This window comes from Puma concolor, chromosome B1 (assembly GCF_028749965.1).
Source record: "Puma concolor isolate L17-30 chromosome B1, mPumCon1.1.hap2, whole genome shotgun sequence".
Classification (NCBI taxonomy): Eukaryota; Metazoa; Chordata; class Mammalia; order Carnivora; family Felidae; genus Puma; species Puma concolor.
The window spans coordinates 76504793-76523210 of NC_141670.1; the positions used below are offsets into that span (position 1 = coordinate 76504793).

The 18418-nt window shown below is 43.4% G+C and overlaps 1 protein-coding gene across 3 annotated transcripts in view; it reads right to left on the reverse strand.

Moving 5' to 3' along the window:
- Positions 1-18418, reverse strand: part of FHIP1A (FHF complex subunit HOOK interacting protein 1A) — a 250330-nt gene that overhangs the window by 24603 nt on the left and 207309 nt on the right. For all 3 annotated transcript variants that reach the window (XM_025922080.2, XM_086704108.1, XM_086704109.1), the window contains 2 exons: positions 4137-4304; positions 2903-2982 (listed from right to left, as the gene is read on the reverse strand). In XM_025922080.2, coding sequence (XP_025777865.1) covers positions 2903-2982; positions 4137-4304 — 248 coding nt within the window. The remainder of the gene's footprint in view (positions 1-2902; positions 2983-4136; positions 4305-18418) is intronic.

Consider the following 18418-nt stretch of genomic DNA (forward strand, 5'->3'; position numbering starts at 1 on the left):
ATTCAGTCCTAAAAAGGAAGGAAATCCTGACACATGCAACAACATGAAGACAAAATGAAAAGTGATAAAGTTCAGGCACCAAAAAAGGGTATGATTCCACCTAAGGGAGGTATCTAGAGAGTAGTCAAATTCAGAGAGTCAGAAAGTAGGAGAGTGGCATCCTGAGGCCGGAGGAGGGAGACATGGTGAATTAGTGTTTAGCGGGACACAGTGTTCCTGTTGCAAGGTGGAAACATTTCTGGAGCTGGATAGCAGCAATGGCTGCACCACAATGTGAATGTATTTAATACCATTCATTGAACTGTATGGTTGCGATGGCAAATTTTATGTTCTGTGTATGTTATGACAAATATAATTTAAAATGGGGGGGGGGGGGACCTGGCAGTTCAGAGGGCGGAGACCAGGAAGCTGAGGGTTCCCGCGAGTCTGCTGCGTACCTGACTTCCGTGTATATTCTCCATTTGCTCATGGATTCCCCCAGGCAATGAGGTAGAATTCGAAATAAATTGGGGCGCCTGGGTGGCTCATTCCACTGAGCGTCTAACTCTTGATTTTCACTCAGGTCATGGTCCCAGGGTCATAGGATCAAGCCCCACGTCCAAGCTCCACACTGAGCATGAAGCCCACTTGGGGGCTTCCCTCTCTCCTTCTCTCCCTCTCTCTCCCTCTCCCTCCCCCACCCCCTGCTGCCCCTCTCACACTCTCTCTCTCTCTGAAAAAAAAGAAAAAGAAAATATTACATAAAGGGCAACTATCATTATTGTATTATCGCCATCATCCTCATTAAAGAAACAAGGAAAATGCTTGGGCTCAGAGAGCCTAAGACCAGGTAGTTACGTGGGATTTGGCTTCCATCACCCTATTCAGAATCTTCGACGTGTGCCCTTCAGGCACTTTGCTGGGAAACGATTAGCCCTGACTTGGATATGGAAATATCTCAACCATGAGCCAATTTCTCCCCCTTCACATGGCACGTGACTGGGTCTCAAAAGCAGCTAACACGATCTCTGAGGGCTGTGTTTAGCACAACGAGCACCGCACCGCATCCCGCGTAGACCAAAGGTGATGGAGGAGTTGTCCCCAGCTGGGCCACATGTGATGAGGTGGCTCAGAGGGGAAAGGCTCTGCACATCCCCAGCAGGGCCAGGCTTCCAGGGAGGCTGAAAAAGACAGCTGCGTTTCATGCCCCCAGCAAAGCAGCCTTTAGGAATTTGACACTTAAATATAATCAGGTTTTACCGTGGTGGGAAGCAAAGTGTGGTTTGGGGCAGTAAGAAAGGCTTTAACAAGCTGCTCTGAGGGATTCCGTTCAGGCCTTGCTAATGCATCTGTCACGTCAGCAGACACCTAACGGGAGGCTGAAGCAATCCTTTTAGGATGGGATGTTCTACTCAAAATATTCTAGCCAGACTACCCAGGCTCTCTCTTCGTGATCAGATTTGTTCTTTGCCAGTGCCTTAAGATTAGTGACTGATGACCTAATCTAAACCTCTAGAAAGTCCAAAAACTCTTTTTAAAGTAAGAAAATTAATAAGTGATCTACTTCCCCACGAAATGATAACTCTGTGAGGCCTCCACCATGATGTCACCATCCCACCTCTTCCAGCCTGGGTTTGGTTTTGGTTTTTTTATCGCTCCCATTTGCAGATAAACCAGTGACCACTGGTTCTCAAAATCAGCCATGCATCAGAATCCCCTGGAGAGTTAGTTAGAACATAGCTTGCCAGGCCCCACCCACCCCCTGAGTCAGCACATCTGGGAAAAGACCAAGAATCTGCATTTCTAACCTGTTCCTGGGTGAAGCCTCTTGTTCCCTGACCACTTCGCCACGCCCTTACTTGTCCACAGCTACCACGCTGGAAATGCTAACGCAGCCACTTGGAATGTCCTCTTCTCGTAATTCTACTCACGTTGTATCAAAACCCCACTGGTGACCAGAGGTGGTCCAAGTCTCCTCCTCTTCCCCTGTCCTAGGCTTCTTCTCCCGCTATTCCCAAGGAGGAGGTCACACAAAGGGTCAGAACGTCCTCAAAGGAATCAAAGGAAGGAGGAGGCAGGAAGGCGTGCCAGATGACCCTGGCTGACTTGTTCCTTTTTGTTTCCATACCCCGAGAGGGGAGTGTGGGAGCACAAAGCCTAGCCACCTCCCCCTCTCTCCCTTCACAAAGCAGATGCTTCCCTTGGGGACCCCCACAGGAGAGGCAGAGTTGGGCCAAGGCGGGGTTAGGTGTTCCTGAGTCCCCTGCCAAATGACCACATTAACAGCATCCTAACAGCAGTTCACTTTGACTCCTGACACCTGCCTTCAAATACTAGCCAATTCCCCAAACCTTTCTCACCTGTCCCTCCGAAGGTCCTACCTGCTCCACCTTGTTTAGAAGTCCTTTTCAATCCCTCTACCCCATGCCCTACTCTCTTCTGAACTGTACACGGAAAGTACTCATTAAATATTTACTGAATTGAATTGAAACATACTTATGGGTCAGAGAGAGCATGCTGTAGGTGTAACATTAGGAAAGCAAGAGTCATAAAAATTATATATCAATAGCATTTCATATTTGGAAAAGTTGTTTCCAGTAACACAGGCCTCTAAAAGTGTACTTCAGGAGAAAGACATTCAGCCGCAGAACAGGAAAGCCTTCATAGTCTGAAAATTTCCAAACATCCTATCTGTTATTTCCAGGAACATATTTATAATACAATGTATTTAGCCCCGTAAATACTCTTAATAGGAAAACTAAAATTAACCTTGGGAAATGATACAGAAATTAGATTGATATTCCTGATCATTTTTTCCCTTAGAAGCATGGCTCCTACATGGCTTATATGACCCAAAGAAAAATATAATAGCAATAGTACATATTGAGTTTTTCTTTAAAGAGAACAAAAGAGGGCAACTCACCTTAGAACTAGCTGTAACATCACATCTTCACAATGTAAACCGATGAGAGTTCTAAACAATGCCAGGGACACCACACAGAGCTGGGAAGCAAAAAACACACATTCTATTTCAGATATTGGAAGAATAGCTCTACTCCCCACAGATGGAAAATAAATCAGAATTACAAAATAAAATGGCCTCTTTTTTTAGCAGCTTTGATAAAAACATGCTGCTTCCCGAGAGAATGTGTGTTAAGGCTTTTAGTTCTCCTACAGGATTTGATTAGAAAGCCTATGTCTAGGGGTGCCTGGGTGGCTTAGTCAGTTAAGCGTCCGACTTTGGCTCAGGTCATGATCTCACAGTTCGTGAGTTCGAGCCCCGTGTCGGGCTCTGTGCTGACAGCTCAGAGCCTGGAGCCTGCTTCACATTCTGTGTCTCCCTCTCTCTCTGCCCCTTCCCTGCTCATGCTCTGTCTCTCTCTGTCTCAAAAATAAATAAACATTTAAGAAAGCCTATGTCTAGAATGATGCCATAATGCAGAATGACCCTCCTACAAAATGCCTGTGCTCTTATTTCGAACTTTTAAAGATCCACATAAACGTGCTCCTACAACTCCCCAACACACATACACACACACACATGCGCGCGCGCACACACACACGATCTCCTGCTTGGCATTTATTTTCCCAAGTTATTTTCAAATATGACATTGGTTATTTACAAGACAGGGCTAACAGAAAATTGCAGGTACCCTGGCCAGCTCCCCAACTAGAATGTTTAGCCCCATGCCTCAGCTCCTTTGGGCTTGTCTCTTGGCTTTGGGGCAAACATTCTCCTTGGTTCCATTTTCAGTAGTGCTGAGAGTATGATAATATAGTCTTCTAAGAAGTTCATTCAAAACCAAGAATTCTTTTGATCTCTAATTTCCAAAAAGGAAAGGTAAATAGCCAAATAGGGAAGATACCTACAGGTGAATTATAAAATCATTGTACCCTTTTGAGAGTAAGCTTTCATCATTTCATCAGAGCACTTAAGTAATTTTTTGCACCAGGGAGTAATTCCTAGTCTGTGTTCTAGATAGGACGGACCTAAAACCTGGTCAATGAAATCCATAATGGTGTCATAATAATAATAGCTACAAGAAACAGCAGGGGAGGGGGGATTAGAGAAAAAATATTCATCATTAATCCCCAAAACAAACTCTCCTGAAATTTGTTCTGAGTTATAAAGTCCCTTCCTCTGGGGTTCACCTTACCCGAAATGGGGTGTTGATTCGGCTTGTGAGAGTATCTAGGATGTGGACATTCTCGTGCTGGTGCAACAGGATAAAACGAAGGAAGATCTCGAGTAATGCTGGCTCGGAGATACTACGCAGGAAAAGGTCCAGATATGCAGTTGTGGTCATGACCTCCTCCACAGTCACCTGGGACCAACGACAGAGTGAGCACAGGCGAGCATCCTCTCGATGCTGTGATACATGCTTCCCCAAAGGCCCCTGGCCTCACCGTAGTGACCCCATCAAGGCAAGGACATGCCAACCACGAGAACACGCTTCAGAGCTTCATCTGAAGCCTATAACCTATTCACATCCCACAATACCACATGCTGCTTCCGCCCTTTAATTCAGTAACGGAAAAGCAAGGACATAAAAAAGCAATTCAAGTGTTCTGACAACTCTAATCATCAAATGCAGTTCAAATACCATAAAGATTTTAGTGTGTAACCACAAAGGGGGGGGGGGGATAGATAATGTAAAGTATCTACATGGTCAATAAAGGATTAATTAGAAAGCTCAATATAACTGTTTCATCATTAGTCATCCAATAAATATTTATTAGACTTGCTATGTACCAGGAGCTAGAACCATAAGAACACATTTTCTGTCCAGGAAGATGGGTGTGTGTATGCACGTATATATGTAAGAGGTACAGATACAAAGTAATGCAGATGTTCAGGTATGTTCCTGGAAAGTTGCAAGTCAAATTTTTATAACTGCATAATATACGTAAAGTGTTATTTATAAAGTGCTATAAGAGTTTACCACTTATAAAGTAACCGACTTTTTTTTTTATAATACAAATTAGTATTTTCTACGTGGTGTGATTATCCCGAGCAGTAGAATGTCTGTCTTTCAGGGAATATAAAACTCTCAAGAGTCAATTTTTTCAAAGTGCTGAGGACTTGGTGCTTAAAGCATTCAAATTTTAATTTTAAGCATTTTGATAGGGAATATCTTAAGAACTCGGATAGATTTCTTTGTCTTCCTAAAAAGCAAAGTACAACATCTCTTGATGAACAGGGGTCATCAATTGTCTGACTGACTGTAGAACAGAAATACCCAAACTGGGATGCATGGAAATCACGAGGGAAACAGTTCCAAACTTCAGATTCCAGCTCTATCCCCTAGAAATCTCAGCAATCTCCCCTGCCATGAGTCTAACGCACCTGCGCTAAACAGATGGGGATGCTTTTTGAGTGGTTACATCTTTCTCTTTTCCAGTTTTTCATTTCTTTCTTCCTTTCTTCCAAAGTATTAACTGTCACTTTATGATATTGTTGTTGGTCATTCCTTTTATAATACACTCTTCTCCTTGTAATGTTCTGTCTTCAAAATCAGTTTAGAAACCAGATCAGCAAATCTGGTATCTGAGTATAGATAGGCCCCATGTGGATGCATCTGTACATAAAGGCTTAAACTGTTTTCATATATTTTCTTGGTCCTTAGTTATATTCCAGACAGAGGAGACCAAGTGGATAAGATAAAGCCAAATCAGTTTTGTCTATTTTCCTTATTCCAAGCAAGGCATGCCTATACAGTACACTTGAACTCACCCTCTCAGGATCTGTTGACAAGTGGCCCAGCAGAACCCTGAGTGGCATGAGCTCGGCGTGCAACAGAGTGCAAACGCCGTCCCCCTCCAGCTCAGCGCCAGTGCTCTGAGCCCTCAAAACATTCCACACACCACTGTGTCATCTGACCAACTTGAAAGGGCTCTCTGTGGCCCAAATATAACAAAACAAACAGGTGAGCCTCAACCACTCAGCAAATAAATTACCTTGAGAAGAGTGCTTCTCATGGGCTGTCCCTGGTCCTGAAATAAACTGCTTCTATCCTTGTGTTTTTTTGGTGTTCTCCAGTCCCAAGCTCATAGCACTCTTAACACTGTCCTGGAACACATGCTATGTCTTTTTTATTACTCCAGTGCAATGTACAGAGTTGGGCACATAGAAGGTACTGAATATAACATTTCCTGAATAAACAACAGCCCCCAAGGTCCTAGTGATTTACATTTGCCAGAGTTGAGCTTAATTTTTAATTCTTCCCTCTTCTCCGAATGTGTTCTGAGGGCCCCAGAGAATGGGGACATTTTTAATAAAAACCTATGAAATAACTGATGTCACCAAGTATACTTATGGGGGAATGATTCACACCACCACCGAACGTGGAGCTCCATTAGCTCACCCCATTCCACTGCCACAATCTCGGGGTCCGTTAGCAGAAACTTAATTCAAAATCACTTGGGCAGAAGTCTAATTCCCTAATGATCTGGATCACTAGAAAAACGCACAACCAGACATTTCAAACGGGCCATGCATGCATGCAATTTCTGCAATACTGTATTTTCAGCCTTCCTTACTGAGCACTGCTGAGCTGACATGTCCTGCACAATTCCAGGAGCTGCCTTTGCACCAATAATGCACCATCAGCTTTTCCCCCCTTAAGTTACACATGACCTTAATAAGCTCAAAAGCACAGCAATAAACCCTTTAGAACAGAAGTCTCAGTCTTTGGGGGCTCACATGAAAGCAGGGCATTAAGCATCTATTGTTTACTACTCTTAGGCTGGATAAATGAAAGATTTTATTATTTTTTTTTCTTTTCTTAGCAATCAAAGCTGTCATTTATAAGCTAAGAGGATTTAAGAAAACACTTGGAGGGGCAGCATTTACATAACATGGTATAAATATTAAAAACCCAATTCTATTAAGCATCAAGTTGTAACCTCTTTATAAATCGAGGTCACACTCACCTTAAACTAATACCCAAGCCAAGAAAATCTGGTTCCCTTCTCTGTCTCTTCCCTCCTCCATATTCACAGAGCCCTCAGAAGACTTTTATCCCAGAAAATCTTTTCCTGCCCCATTATCTTACTTTTCAGAATCTTCCTCTAATCCCCCAAATAGGCAACCTCCTTAACAAGGATGAGACCAGAGCCTAAGTGTGATCACTTGAAAGCTAACGATGAACCCCCAGGGGAAGGCAGCTCTGCCGTGCAGAATGCAAAACCAAAGCGGCCACTGATGCCCCAAAGAGGACATATTAGTAGAACAGGACAGTAGCATCCTCTTCATGGTCCAATTACAAAGGACAATCAGCTCTTGATGTACATAAGACCTTTTGCCTTACCAGTGAGATGAGTGTCAGTATTTATTTCTCTTGTTCTCTAAGGAATTGCAGGTAGCTACAAATTCGGGTACAAATACTAGTAGAAATAGTAAATGAGGTTCTACCTTACTACCATATAATATACAGTAATAAAATTTAAGGATACTAAAGCTTAGGAATGTTAATTCTTACTAAAGGCAGAACCATAGGGGCACCTGGGTGTCTCAGTCGGTTAAGCGTCCAGCTTTGGCTCAGGTCATGATCTCACGGTTCATGAATTTAAGCCCCGTGTTGGGCTCTGTGCTGACAGCTCAGAGCCTGGAGCCTGCTTTGCATTCTGTGTCTTTCTCTCTCTCTCTCTCTCTCTCTCTCTCTCTCTCTCTCTCTCTCTCTCTGCCCCTCCCCTGCTCATGTTCTGTCTCTGTCTCATAAATAAATAAACATTAAAAAAATTATTTAGAAAAACAAATTTTAAAAAATTAAGGCATCAGGACAGCAATAACCTAAGGAAAACTCCTTCCCACAAACAAATAATTATCCTTGACAAGATAAATGCAACCATGAACCTAAAGAATGTATCTGCTGAGGCACCCTTCTGTGCTTCACTTTTCGGCCCCAGTTCTAGAATGGAACCTGAGCCCTGACTCAGGGACTTGACTTCATCTCTGTCAAGACCAGTTTGGTCTACCCTTTGAAATCAATCCCTTTCTTCACCCACCTTCTCCCCCCTCCACTAGCTCTCACCTGGGTCCCCTTCACGCCCAATGCCTTCACCAGTCCCTCAAAATGGTGTTTTTAAACTAGAGTCTGAAATCCAAAAGTGGATAGTGAAATCAGTCTATCAGTTCACTCATGGTTTAGACCAGACTGAAACAGAAAATACTAGAGTACATTGCACTTGGTAGGAACTATTTTGTGAAACTTTCGGGTGCCTATTTTGTTCAAAATATATGTAATGTAATATATTATATTTATGTATGTGCCTTGTTACATACTCAGCAAAAAAATATAGACAAACATACACAAATGCCTAAGATAAATTTTGGACTGTGCATTAGAGTCAGAAACATCTGAAAAGCGACACAGTAGCACTGGAATAACCACACCAGCCCACGGGCCTTTCTGCCTCCCCCTCAGCCGCTCAGGCTCCTCACCAGTCCTACACCCCAGGCTACAACCCAGCATGTCCAGAGTCTGGAAGAAGTGCATGCATAGTCCAGATTAGTTCTCCGACCAGGAAGCAACTGAATTTACAGTCAATCTACTCCTTTCTCTCTTAGCCATGAGCCCCAGACATGCATTTTTAAAATTAATATCTCAAGCCTCTCAGAAAAGGACAAAATAGGACTTGTTTTCCTTTAAAAAAGGGAGTGGGAAGGAAGAGAGGAGTTGACACCATGTGTCACATCCCGCTTCTGTAATTCAAAACTCTCTCAAAAGCGAAGGCCAGAACCAAGCCCAGCCATTGTGCCCACGATCGCGGCAGCACATCAACTTAATGTGTAGCGTAGGAGTGAAATTGAGCATATAGACATTCTGACCTTTCTGTAATCAGCTCTAGTTGGGCAATTCCATTTGCATCTAAATTAGCACCAGAATCCTCCCTATAATGGCAGGTTTATGTGTATGTCCCGAAAAACAAATTTCCCACCTGCTAATTGTTTTTTTGTGATCCAGTCACATTGGAACAAACAGATGGGTTCTACCTTCTGTCGCTTAGGCAGGTGGCAGGCAGTGGGGTCAGGTGACTGTTGCATCCTCTCCAAGTTAGAAGCCACCTTCCCTTGGCTTTTCCTTCCATAGACAGGAAACAACTAGCTAAGCAGGGGCTCACCCGGGTCATGTGTAAGTCTTCAGCCCCTGCAGCTCCAATTGGAGGGTTAGGAAACTGAGACTCAGCTGAACCCTGCCCACTGAAAGCAGCAGGGAAGAGAGGAACAATAAGGCTGGATCGCACTGAACAGGCATGAAGGGACCTTCACAGGAAACACAGGCTAAGAACTTTGCTCACTGCTGCCAGACAAGCTAGCAGCCAGGCAGGAGGCATGTCCACCCAAGTGCAGCCAAGGGCAGCAGCTGGGTGGGCTCTTCACAGACATCTTCTACCCTCCAAGGACACAGAGCACAAAGAACGTTCAAGTACATAAAGGAAGACAGATACCCTGGTTCTCAGCGAGCAGCCCCACTGTTTCAGCCAAACATTCAGGAAAGATGACGTTCAGTTATTCCAAGTCTGCAGAGAGCCTGCAGTTGATGAGTCAGACTCTCTCCCTCCTGGCCCCTCAAGCCTCCCTTCTGCTCCTAGACCTCTAGGCCACACCAGTCACTGACACCGCCACGGGCAGGCTGAAAAGGCAAATGGAGGTGATATCCAAAATCAGTAAGTTTGACTACTTATTCCTAAAATATTTGAGGAAGGAAGGAATTAAAATGATGGCTAGAGTGACATCAGCAACATATTTGAAGGAAAAATGTTAAAATTAAGCCAGTCTCTATCTTTTATTCCCAGCATTTCTTCACTATATCTGTAATACATTAAATGTAATAATTAAATCAATTAAATATTATCAATTAGCTAATTCATTAAATATAATACACTTCCTCTTGCCTATCATAAACCTCTCCCCAGAGCGGTCAGCAAATTCTTTCTTTTTTTTTAATGTTTATTTATTTATTTTGAGAGAGAGCGAGCACAGAGGAGAGGCAGAGAGTGAGGGAAAAAGAGAATCCCAAGCAGGCTCTGCACTGTCAGCATAGAGCCCAACGCGGGGCTCAAGCCCACAAACCATGAGATTATGACCTGAGCCAAAACCAAGTGTTGGATGCTCAACCAACTGAGCCACCCCGGTGCCCTGGCACATTATATCTAAAGCCTCCCTTGCTGTACTATGTGTGCATAATTTGTTCCCTAATACTTCATTATAATATAACTTATCAGAGTGTAATTCAACATATGATCCATTATATTTGAACCTCATCTAATGGAATTCAGTTATTGAAATACTCCAAATATCGCATAAGAAAGCTATTTCACAGTTTGGTTCTGAGGTCAGAATGAACAGAGACACTCTGGGGTGGGTGTTTAAGTGCAGAAGCAGAGATCCAAACAGTATCCCAAAGATTGCTAAATCCATCCGTCGGCTGTTTACTAGCTGTTTCAGAAAGCATCTTAGTTACAATACGAACCACCATAGAAACAACGCCATCATCACTGGTCAGTTTCTGAGCACCTACTGTGTAATGAAGGATTATTCTCAGCATATTGCTTCAGCTCCTGGAGTCCACACAACTTCATGAGAACGGACTCAACCCAAGCAAAATGACCCTGCATGAAAGGACCCTGCGGTACGTGAGCGGAACCACCAGAAGGCTGAAGAAGTGGGCTTCCAGAGGAAGGGGTTCTGCTGCCGGGCAGCCAGAACACACATTGCCACTCTGCCTTCTTCTAAACTGCTTCCCGTGGCAACACAGCCCCGGTCTTCCCAACCAGAAAGCATTCCTCATTGTAAAGAAGATTCTACCCCCGTCATCTAAAGTGTGCCTCACGCGGGGCGCCTGAGCAGCCCAGTCAGTTGAGCACCCGAATTCAGCTCAGGTCACGATCTCACAGTTCGAGAGTTTGAGGCCCGCGTCGGGCTCTGTGCTGACAGCTCAGAGCCTGGAGCCTGCTTCAAATTCATGTCTCCCTCGCTCTCTGCCCCTCCCCCACTCATGCTCTGTCTCTCAAAAAATAAATGTTAAAACTTTTTTTAAAAAAACAGTGTGCCTTACCCTGTGCTCACATTAAGATGTGGTGACAGGGAAATGCCACCTCTCAAAACTCAGCTGTCTTTCCTATTCTGGAATTATTAAGCCCTCAGCTTCCTCTTTTGTGGGCTAGTCCATTTCCTTTCCCAGTTTCCTTAATGTCTTCGCCCATCCTTTAAGACTACAGACTTACTGCAGAAATGACTGTGTCTGACCTACAGTGTGAATTCTCAAAGCACCTGCTACGCCAGCAGGGACTCAGAGGGTAATCAATACATGTGTCGAGATGGAAATCAGCAGCCCTGTTACTAATAAAAACACGTGGTTTTTACAGCCCATGTTTGGGGACGCCTTCATCAGCAAGGTGGTTAGATTAATTTGACAATACATGCAAAGCAGAGGATATTTTCCTTTCATCATGAATAACATTACATTGAAAATACAGAGCCTAACTCATGCCATGCTCTTGAATTACAGCAACCTAGAAAAGTGACCTATTGGGAAAAAAGAAATGCTTCCTCGGGTTTCCCCTTAATTTCTCTTCTTGATTAATAGGACAGTACTAGTGAATTCTGATGAGCATCGACATTAAAACCCAACAGTCAAGGGGAAATGGCTCATGGACCAGAGTCTCAATCAGCAGCTTCTGTAGAATGAAGTTATTTGAGAACAATTCTAAGAAGGCCTACCACCTCCCTCCCCATTCAATTTGCCTGCTGGGTCAAAGGTATTATTTGGCCTGGAGTTTTATACACAGACCAATTTTCCTAGACACCACAGACTATAACAAAGGCAAGCTAGGATGACAAGAGCCAGATTTCACTCCTGGCTTACTTTCCATGAGACAGAAAGTCCTCAACACAATGGAAGACTTAGAAAACACACAGGTATCTACCCAAGTGAGTTCAATAATTCTCGTCTCTCTGTTCTAATTCTTGTTTCTCTCTGTTGCCCCAACCTGGTCATCACCTGGCACTAGATAATCACAGAGTAAAGTACACAGAGGCGGACCCTGTCACAGTGATTCTGTCTCTACCTCAGTGGAAACGCCAGTCAGACATACAAATGGGGGGTGGGGAAGAGCAAAAAAAAGTTTAGTGTGGGGCAAAAGAAAACTAAGCAGACTGTAAACTTCCTTTCTGTTTTCCTTTTTGGTTTTCTTACGACAATTTGAAATATTGCCGGGCATTTGTTGCCGATAAATGTTTAATGTTCTGCTAGGAGGGTGCAGGGAAAGAATACAAGATTCACACCACCTTCCAGACTGGACCCTCCCTCCCTTCTCCAAGACTGTTTCCAGGACAAATACCACCTGGCTGCCTTAGATAAATAAGGTGGGGCTTTGTGCGAGGTACTTTCCTGTGGTTCTTTGCATTAGAGAGAGTGGGACCCTTCCTATCTTTCCATAACTCTGATGCTTAAGAACTGAGGAGCATTATCTCCCTCGTGCACTTGTTGAAATTAAAAAGAAAGAAAGACAGAAATCTACTTTTCCATTTCAAATCAACAGTAAATGCAAGCTTAATTTATAACCCTAATTTTCTCTCCTACAATGGCAGAGAAATGACATGAAGTACCACGGTGAGGTCAGAGATGACGTAGCTTTTCAGAAACTTATACTGATTCAGACTCTAAAAAGCTGACTGCATGTGTTGAGACAATGAACACACTTTAGTCTCCTAACTTCTAGCTGCTTCTCCCAACTCCCTCTTCTGATCTGCCCTTTCTGCAGGACGTCCCTGTGCAGTGCACAACATGTGCAACCCTATATGTACACAGCCTGGCTTTTCCACAGAATAGTAACAGAAAGCTCCAGCTTCCCATCAACAGAAACTAAATTTTGTTAACATCTATGAAACTCTGAGGTTTGTGGCAGGCACTTTTGTCTCCCCAATATTCAGTCTCTCTTTCTTCTTTGAGAATGAACCTCAAATTTAGAGCTAAAAAAACTACAGTTTCCCCCTTCCTTTGTATCTAGGTATAGCTGTACCTGTCCTGGCCAGTGAGATAGATGTGAACAGAAGTGGTGTATGGAATTAAAAAAAAAAGAAAAGAAGAATGTTTAAAGGGAGTTTTCTGTGACATGAAGGGAGTGTTCTGTTATCTGCAGCTAAACCTTATGCAAACTGATACAGAGTTTTCTCTGAAAATTAGATGATTTGCTTTGTAAGTAAACTGCTGGAGTGATCTCATGCCAGCATTTAGAACAGTGCCTCGCATATACTGGGTGTTCAAAATATATTTGTTGAGTGAATGGATTAATAATGAATGTTTTATACCAAGAGAAGACCAGCTAACATTTGCAGCCCATGATAAGGCTTAAAATATTCTTAAAATATTATTCTCCAAATAATCTTCCAAAACATGAGAACAGTATTTTTTAAACTTTTTAAAACCAGAACCCATCATAAGAACTATATTTTACAATAATACATAGTATTTACAGTTACAAAGTACAACGCACCAATGTTTTCTATTTTATTGTTTTTTAAGGGCTAATTGCAACCTACCAAACCAAATTTGTGACTCATTAATATGACAATACTCAGTGTTTGAAAACTGTTTAAAATACAGATATACTGGGGCGCCTGGGTGGCGCAGTCGGTTAAGCGTCCGACTTCAGCCAGGTCACGATCTCGCGGTCCGTGAGTTCGAGCCCCGCGTCGGGCTCTGGGCTGATGGCCCAGAGCCTGGAGCCTGTTTCCGATTCTGTGTCTCCCTCTCTCTCTGCCCCTCCCCCGTTCATGCTCTGTCTCTCTCTGTCCCAAAAATAAATAAACATTGGAAAAAATAAAATAAAAAAATAAAATACAGATATACTTACCTGTTAATTTTTCTGTTAACTGCTAAACGAGTAAGAGCAAACACTAAAATTTGATTTTTTGTTTCTTAATTAAAACTCTAAAATATTCAGGGCACCTGGGTGGCTCAGTCAGTTAAGGGCCCGACTTCAGCTCAGACCATGATCTCACAGTTTGTGAGTTTGAGCCCCACATCGGGATCTGTGCTGTGAGCGCAGAGCCTGCTTTGGATCCTCTGTTCCCCTCTCTCTCTGCCTCTCCCTGCTTGTTTGCTCTCTCTTGCTCTCTCAAAATTAATAAAAACTTTTAAAAAAGCTAAAATATTCAAAAGGTAACAAAAAGAAACAATGGTAGAAAAAACAAAACACTGTGCTTATTTTGCCATTTTTATACAATAGTTAAATATCATCACTAATGTCTTATCCAAGCTTGGTTCCAAAACTGCCTACTCTGGGTGGTTAAGTATTTGTGTTAACTGTTCTTTCTCTTAGCTAATGAGAGAACCGAAAGTGCACTTCCTTTCTAAGCTGGGATTCTCAAAGTCTACAGATACTAATTTAAAGAAGCAAAGGGTGGCGACTGGGTGGCTCAGTCAGTTGAGTGTCCGACTTCGGCTCAGGTCATGATCTCACAGTTCGTGGGTTCGAGCCCCACGTCAGGCTCTGCACTGACAGCTCAGAGCCTAGAGTCTGCTTCGGATTCTGTGTCTCCCTTTCTCTCTCTCTGCCCCCCCCCCCCCCACTTGTGCTCTGTCTCTCTCTGTCTCAGAAATAAATAAACATTAAAAAAATTAAAAAAAAAAAGAAGCAAAGGGCAGCATGGTGTAATAGAAAACAGACAGCAGTGGGAATGTAAAACACTTGCATTTTAATCCTTGGACTCTGGTGACCTTGGGCAAATCAAGCAATCTATTGGTGTCTCAACTGCTGCAGCTGCAGAACAAGCAGGATGTCCCTGACCCACGATGGAATCCAGCATGTCCATGAAGAAGCCCAACAACGAGATGTGGTGAAAGCTTCTGTGAAAAGCATCTTCCTCCACAGATTTTAGTGAGAACCCATAAGGTGAGGCTCAGGGTAACCAAAAAGCGCTTTGGAACACTTAGAGGACTCCCTGAAGTTAACATAAAGCCACCACATAAGCCTCCTCTGGATAATCTAATGTTTAGGCATTGAAAAATCATCTATTCCATATCCTCTATTCCTCTCACAAATAGTAAGCTCACGGTCTCTGAATATTTCTTTTCAAGTCATGAGCCTTAGCGTGCTCCGCTGTGAAATGATGGCATTGAACCAGATGATCTACCCTCTCAGTTCCAAAACCCTGAAATTCTTTGATTTCATGTCAGCGACATGAAACGGGAGCTAATTTCATTTCTTTGCCTTGGTAATTTTACCTCCAGCATAATCAACACATGACTCTATTCTGTAGTGATAAGGGTGCTACCCACGTTCTTTGGAAACATTTATTTAATCACCTGCCTATGTATTGAGTGCTTTTCCTGTGTAAACTAGCAGCTGAGGAGACATAAAAGAAGTACAGGAAACATCCTGTCCCTCATGGCACTTCCAGAGGTGGGCTGCTGAAATTCACGCGGAGAAACAAGCATGAGACCGCGTGCTTCCAGAGTAGCAGTTCAGAGACGAGACAAATCAGTGTGTACTTCAGTGCAGGGCGTTAGCCCAATACAGGGACTGTGCCGAGACTTAACCAATGAATACATTTTGCACAGACAGACAGGAAGCAGAAAGAATTATCCAGCAGGAACACGGTAATAAGAAAGAGGACAAGGGAGGCACTGCTCTGACCTCAGGTCTGCCTTTGAAAATCACGGGGAAAGGAACGTTACAAGGCAGGATGGAGACAGATTAGGAGGGGTTTTCAGAAACAAGGGAGGGAGTCTGGATTATTTTCTGCAGGCAACAGGCACGCATGATGGGCTCTTCAACATGGCAATAACATCTAAACTACCCCTATTTGTTTTTGTAGTATGAATTACTGCTTCCAAATCTCTAGAATTTAGAAAGGTTGCATTTCCGTAAACCTGACAGAGAAAAATGATCTTAATGTTTCCTCCCACATGCAGGATCACCCAACAGAGTACTTCCGGCCTCTCTGCCTCCCTAACGCCCTCCCCAGGAGAAGAAGAGTAAGGTCATTTTGAGAAGCCTGTCCTTCCTCTCTCCTTTCTTCTGGGAGCCCAGCTGCCAGCAGGAAGTACACATTCTTCTCTACTCCTCTCACTGCAGGCTCTATGGTGCATCTGGGCAAGTCTGTCTAATCCTGGGGGTCGGTATGAGGCAATCTTACCCCCAGGTATAAACTCTATTCTTCAGCCTCAGTTTTATTGATAACAAAGGCACTATTTTGATCTCCTGTCTGCCTCACTCGTAGTTCTCAACCTGTCAGAACTCAGATGGGGAAGAGAGCCCTTTATACCTCAATTACACCATACTGACTTTCCTGAAACTGCATAACCTCTGCTACTCACAGTTTCCACTGATTCGTATAAACGCTTCAGACTCCAGGCTCAGGGCTTCAATTGTACTGTAACCCCAGACACTGCCAGCCTAGGGCAGTGAGAAAGGTGGCCACCGAAACAAACTTACGGCAACACACAGGCAGTCCTGACGGGGAACTGTGGACAGCAATTCCAAACTGACGGCTGCTGTATTTGGGCCCTCACCACCCTAAAGTCCCCGGTCCTGGCATCTCCTCTTCTGGGCTTCCTAATGGTCCAGCCCTTTCTGTATGTCCGAAGCCCACGCCACCAGGTGTAACTTAACACTAAAGTAATCCCCCCACAAGTCACATTCTCCCATCTTCCCTCCTAACCCCCCCTTCCACACTGTTTAAATGAAGATTTATAGTCTATTCTCTCTGAGGTAAACAAGCAAGCTATACACAAGATGAAAGATCAGTGGAATTAAGTCTTCTAAGGAGCATCTACATTTTAAGGGTTTAACATGTGATGAGGCTAAATGATAACATGTTGATTATATGAGGATGAAAATTCTGAGTACACCTTTTCCAGCTGGGGCCTCTGTCAACACCCTTACCGTCCCTATTCTCAGCCCACTGGAGAGACAACTGGACACAGGCCAGGAGCCATTTCCAAAGGAGGAAAAAATTTGTTTATTTTTATAATCATCAGTAATTATTACTATTATTAATAGTATTTCCAGAAATAGCTACCATTTATGGAGTCCCAGCTCTGCACCATGCATTATGGTGTTTCATATATGTTCTCTGGGTTAATTCAATTTGGCTTTGCAAGGTAGCTGTCAGGGTCGTCTTCTCACAGATAAGAAAAGTGAGGCTCATAATCTTGTCCCAAAAGTACACAATAAGTGGCAGAGACCAGATTCACCAGAGACCAGGTCTGCCCGATACCAAATTTCATGTTCTTTGTATTATTTTGAGGAGAAGCCAAGATAAGAATTCTAACATTTCCTTGGCATTCTTGTCCCCTGGCCTCTGGAAACTGAGCATAAATACTTTGAAATTGAATAGTTGTATCAACTATGTGGGCTGATTAAGGTCAAAGACACTATCTCCCATTATAAGAGTTGAGTTATGGCATTTTGGAGGATTTATACCCATTCCTGCCCTTTTACCACGCCATCCCTCATCCCACCAATTCAGCTATTTTTCTCTAAACCAGCTGCTCCCAGGGTCGAGTCTAGACTTCACTCCAGAAAACAGCTTCTCCAAAGAACTTACTGAGCACCTTACTCCTGGGAACCATCAAAAGAGGTAAAATTGATTATTAAGCCAACAGGAAGGTAAAAAATTGTTCTTAAAACCAACAAGAGAAGAAAAAGACTTAATGTGAAAGGCCAACTCTCCTACTATCACTGGACACATGCCAACAATATAGAATCCATACCTAAGATTAGGACAATTATAATAACACATTAAACTGCCCCTCACAAAAACATGAACTTCTGGTCCTCACAGCTCCTGGCTATCCCAGAAGGGACTCCCATTCCTCAGACCTGGATCATACACCCAAAACCGACTCTACCAGCCCCAAATGGGGATGCAAAAATGGAGTCTCTTAGATGCAGCAATGACCTCATTACTCCAATCACAATACAGTACAGCTTCCAGCCTCAAAGAGAATAATGGTTTTCAAATATAGATCTCCAATGTTCAATTTGATTTGGAATCCAATGGTTCAAACACATTTTCAACGACATCATACAGCACCTCAAAAAGCTTTTAAAATATGAATACCCATATTCACACCCTATCTGGATCCAGGTAAATCAGAATCTCCATGGGTGGGGCCAGGCTTCCCTTGATGACTCTGATGTGCACCAGGGTAAGAACCACCCTCACAAAGGACACCTACATTACGCAGGTGCTAGGATGCCATGTAAGATACTTCAGTGGATGGAGTAACAAAAGTAAAAACAAAATGAAGAACTCAAACACAAACAAACAACAACAACAACTCTGGTTTTTGCTGAGCATTACTCTGTAAATATAAGGATGACAATCACATTCCCTCTAAAGAAGACTCCGGCCCAGGAGGTAAATGAGCATTTCACATCACAGGGCAAGTCAGCGGTGAGATCCCCACCCCGCGTTGCCCAC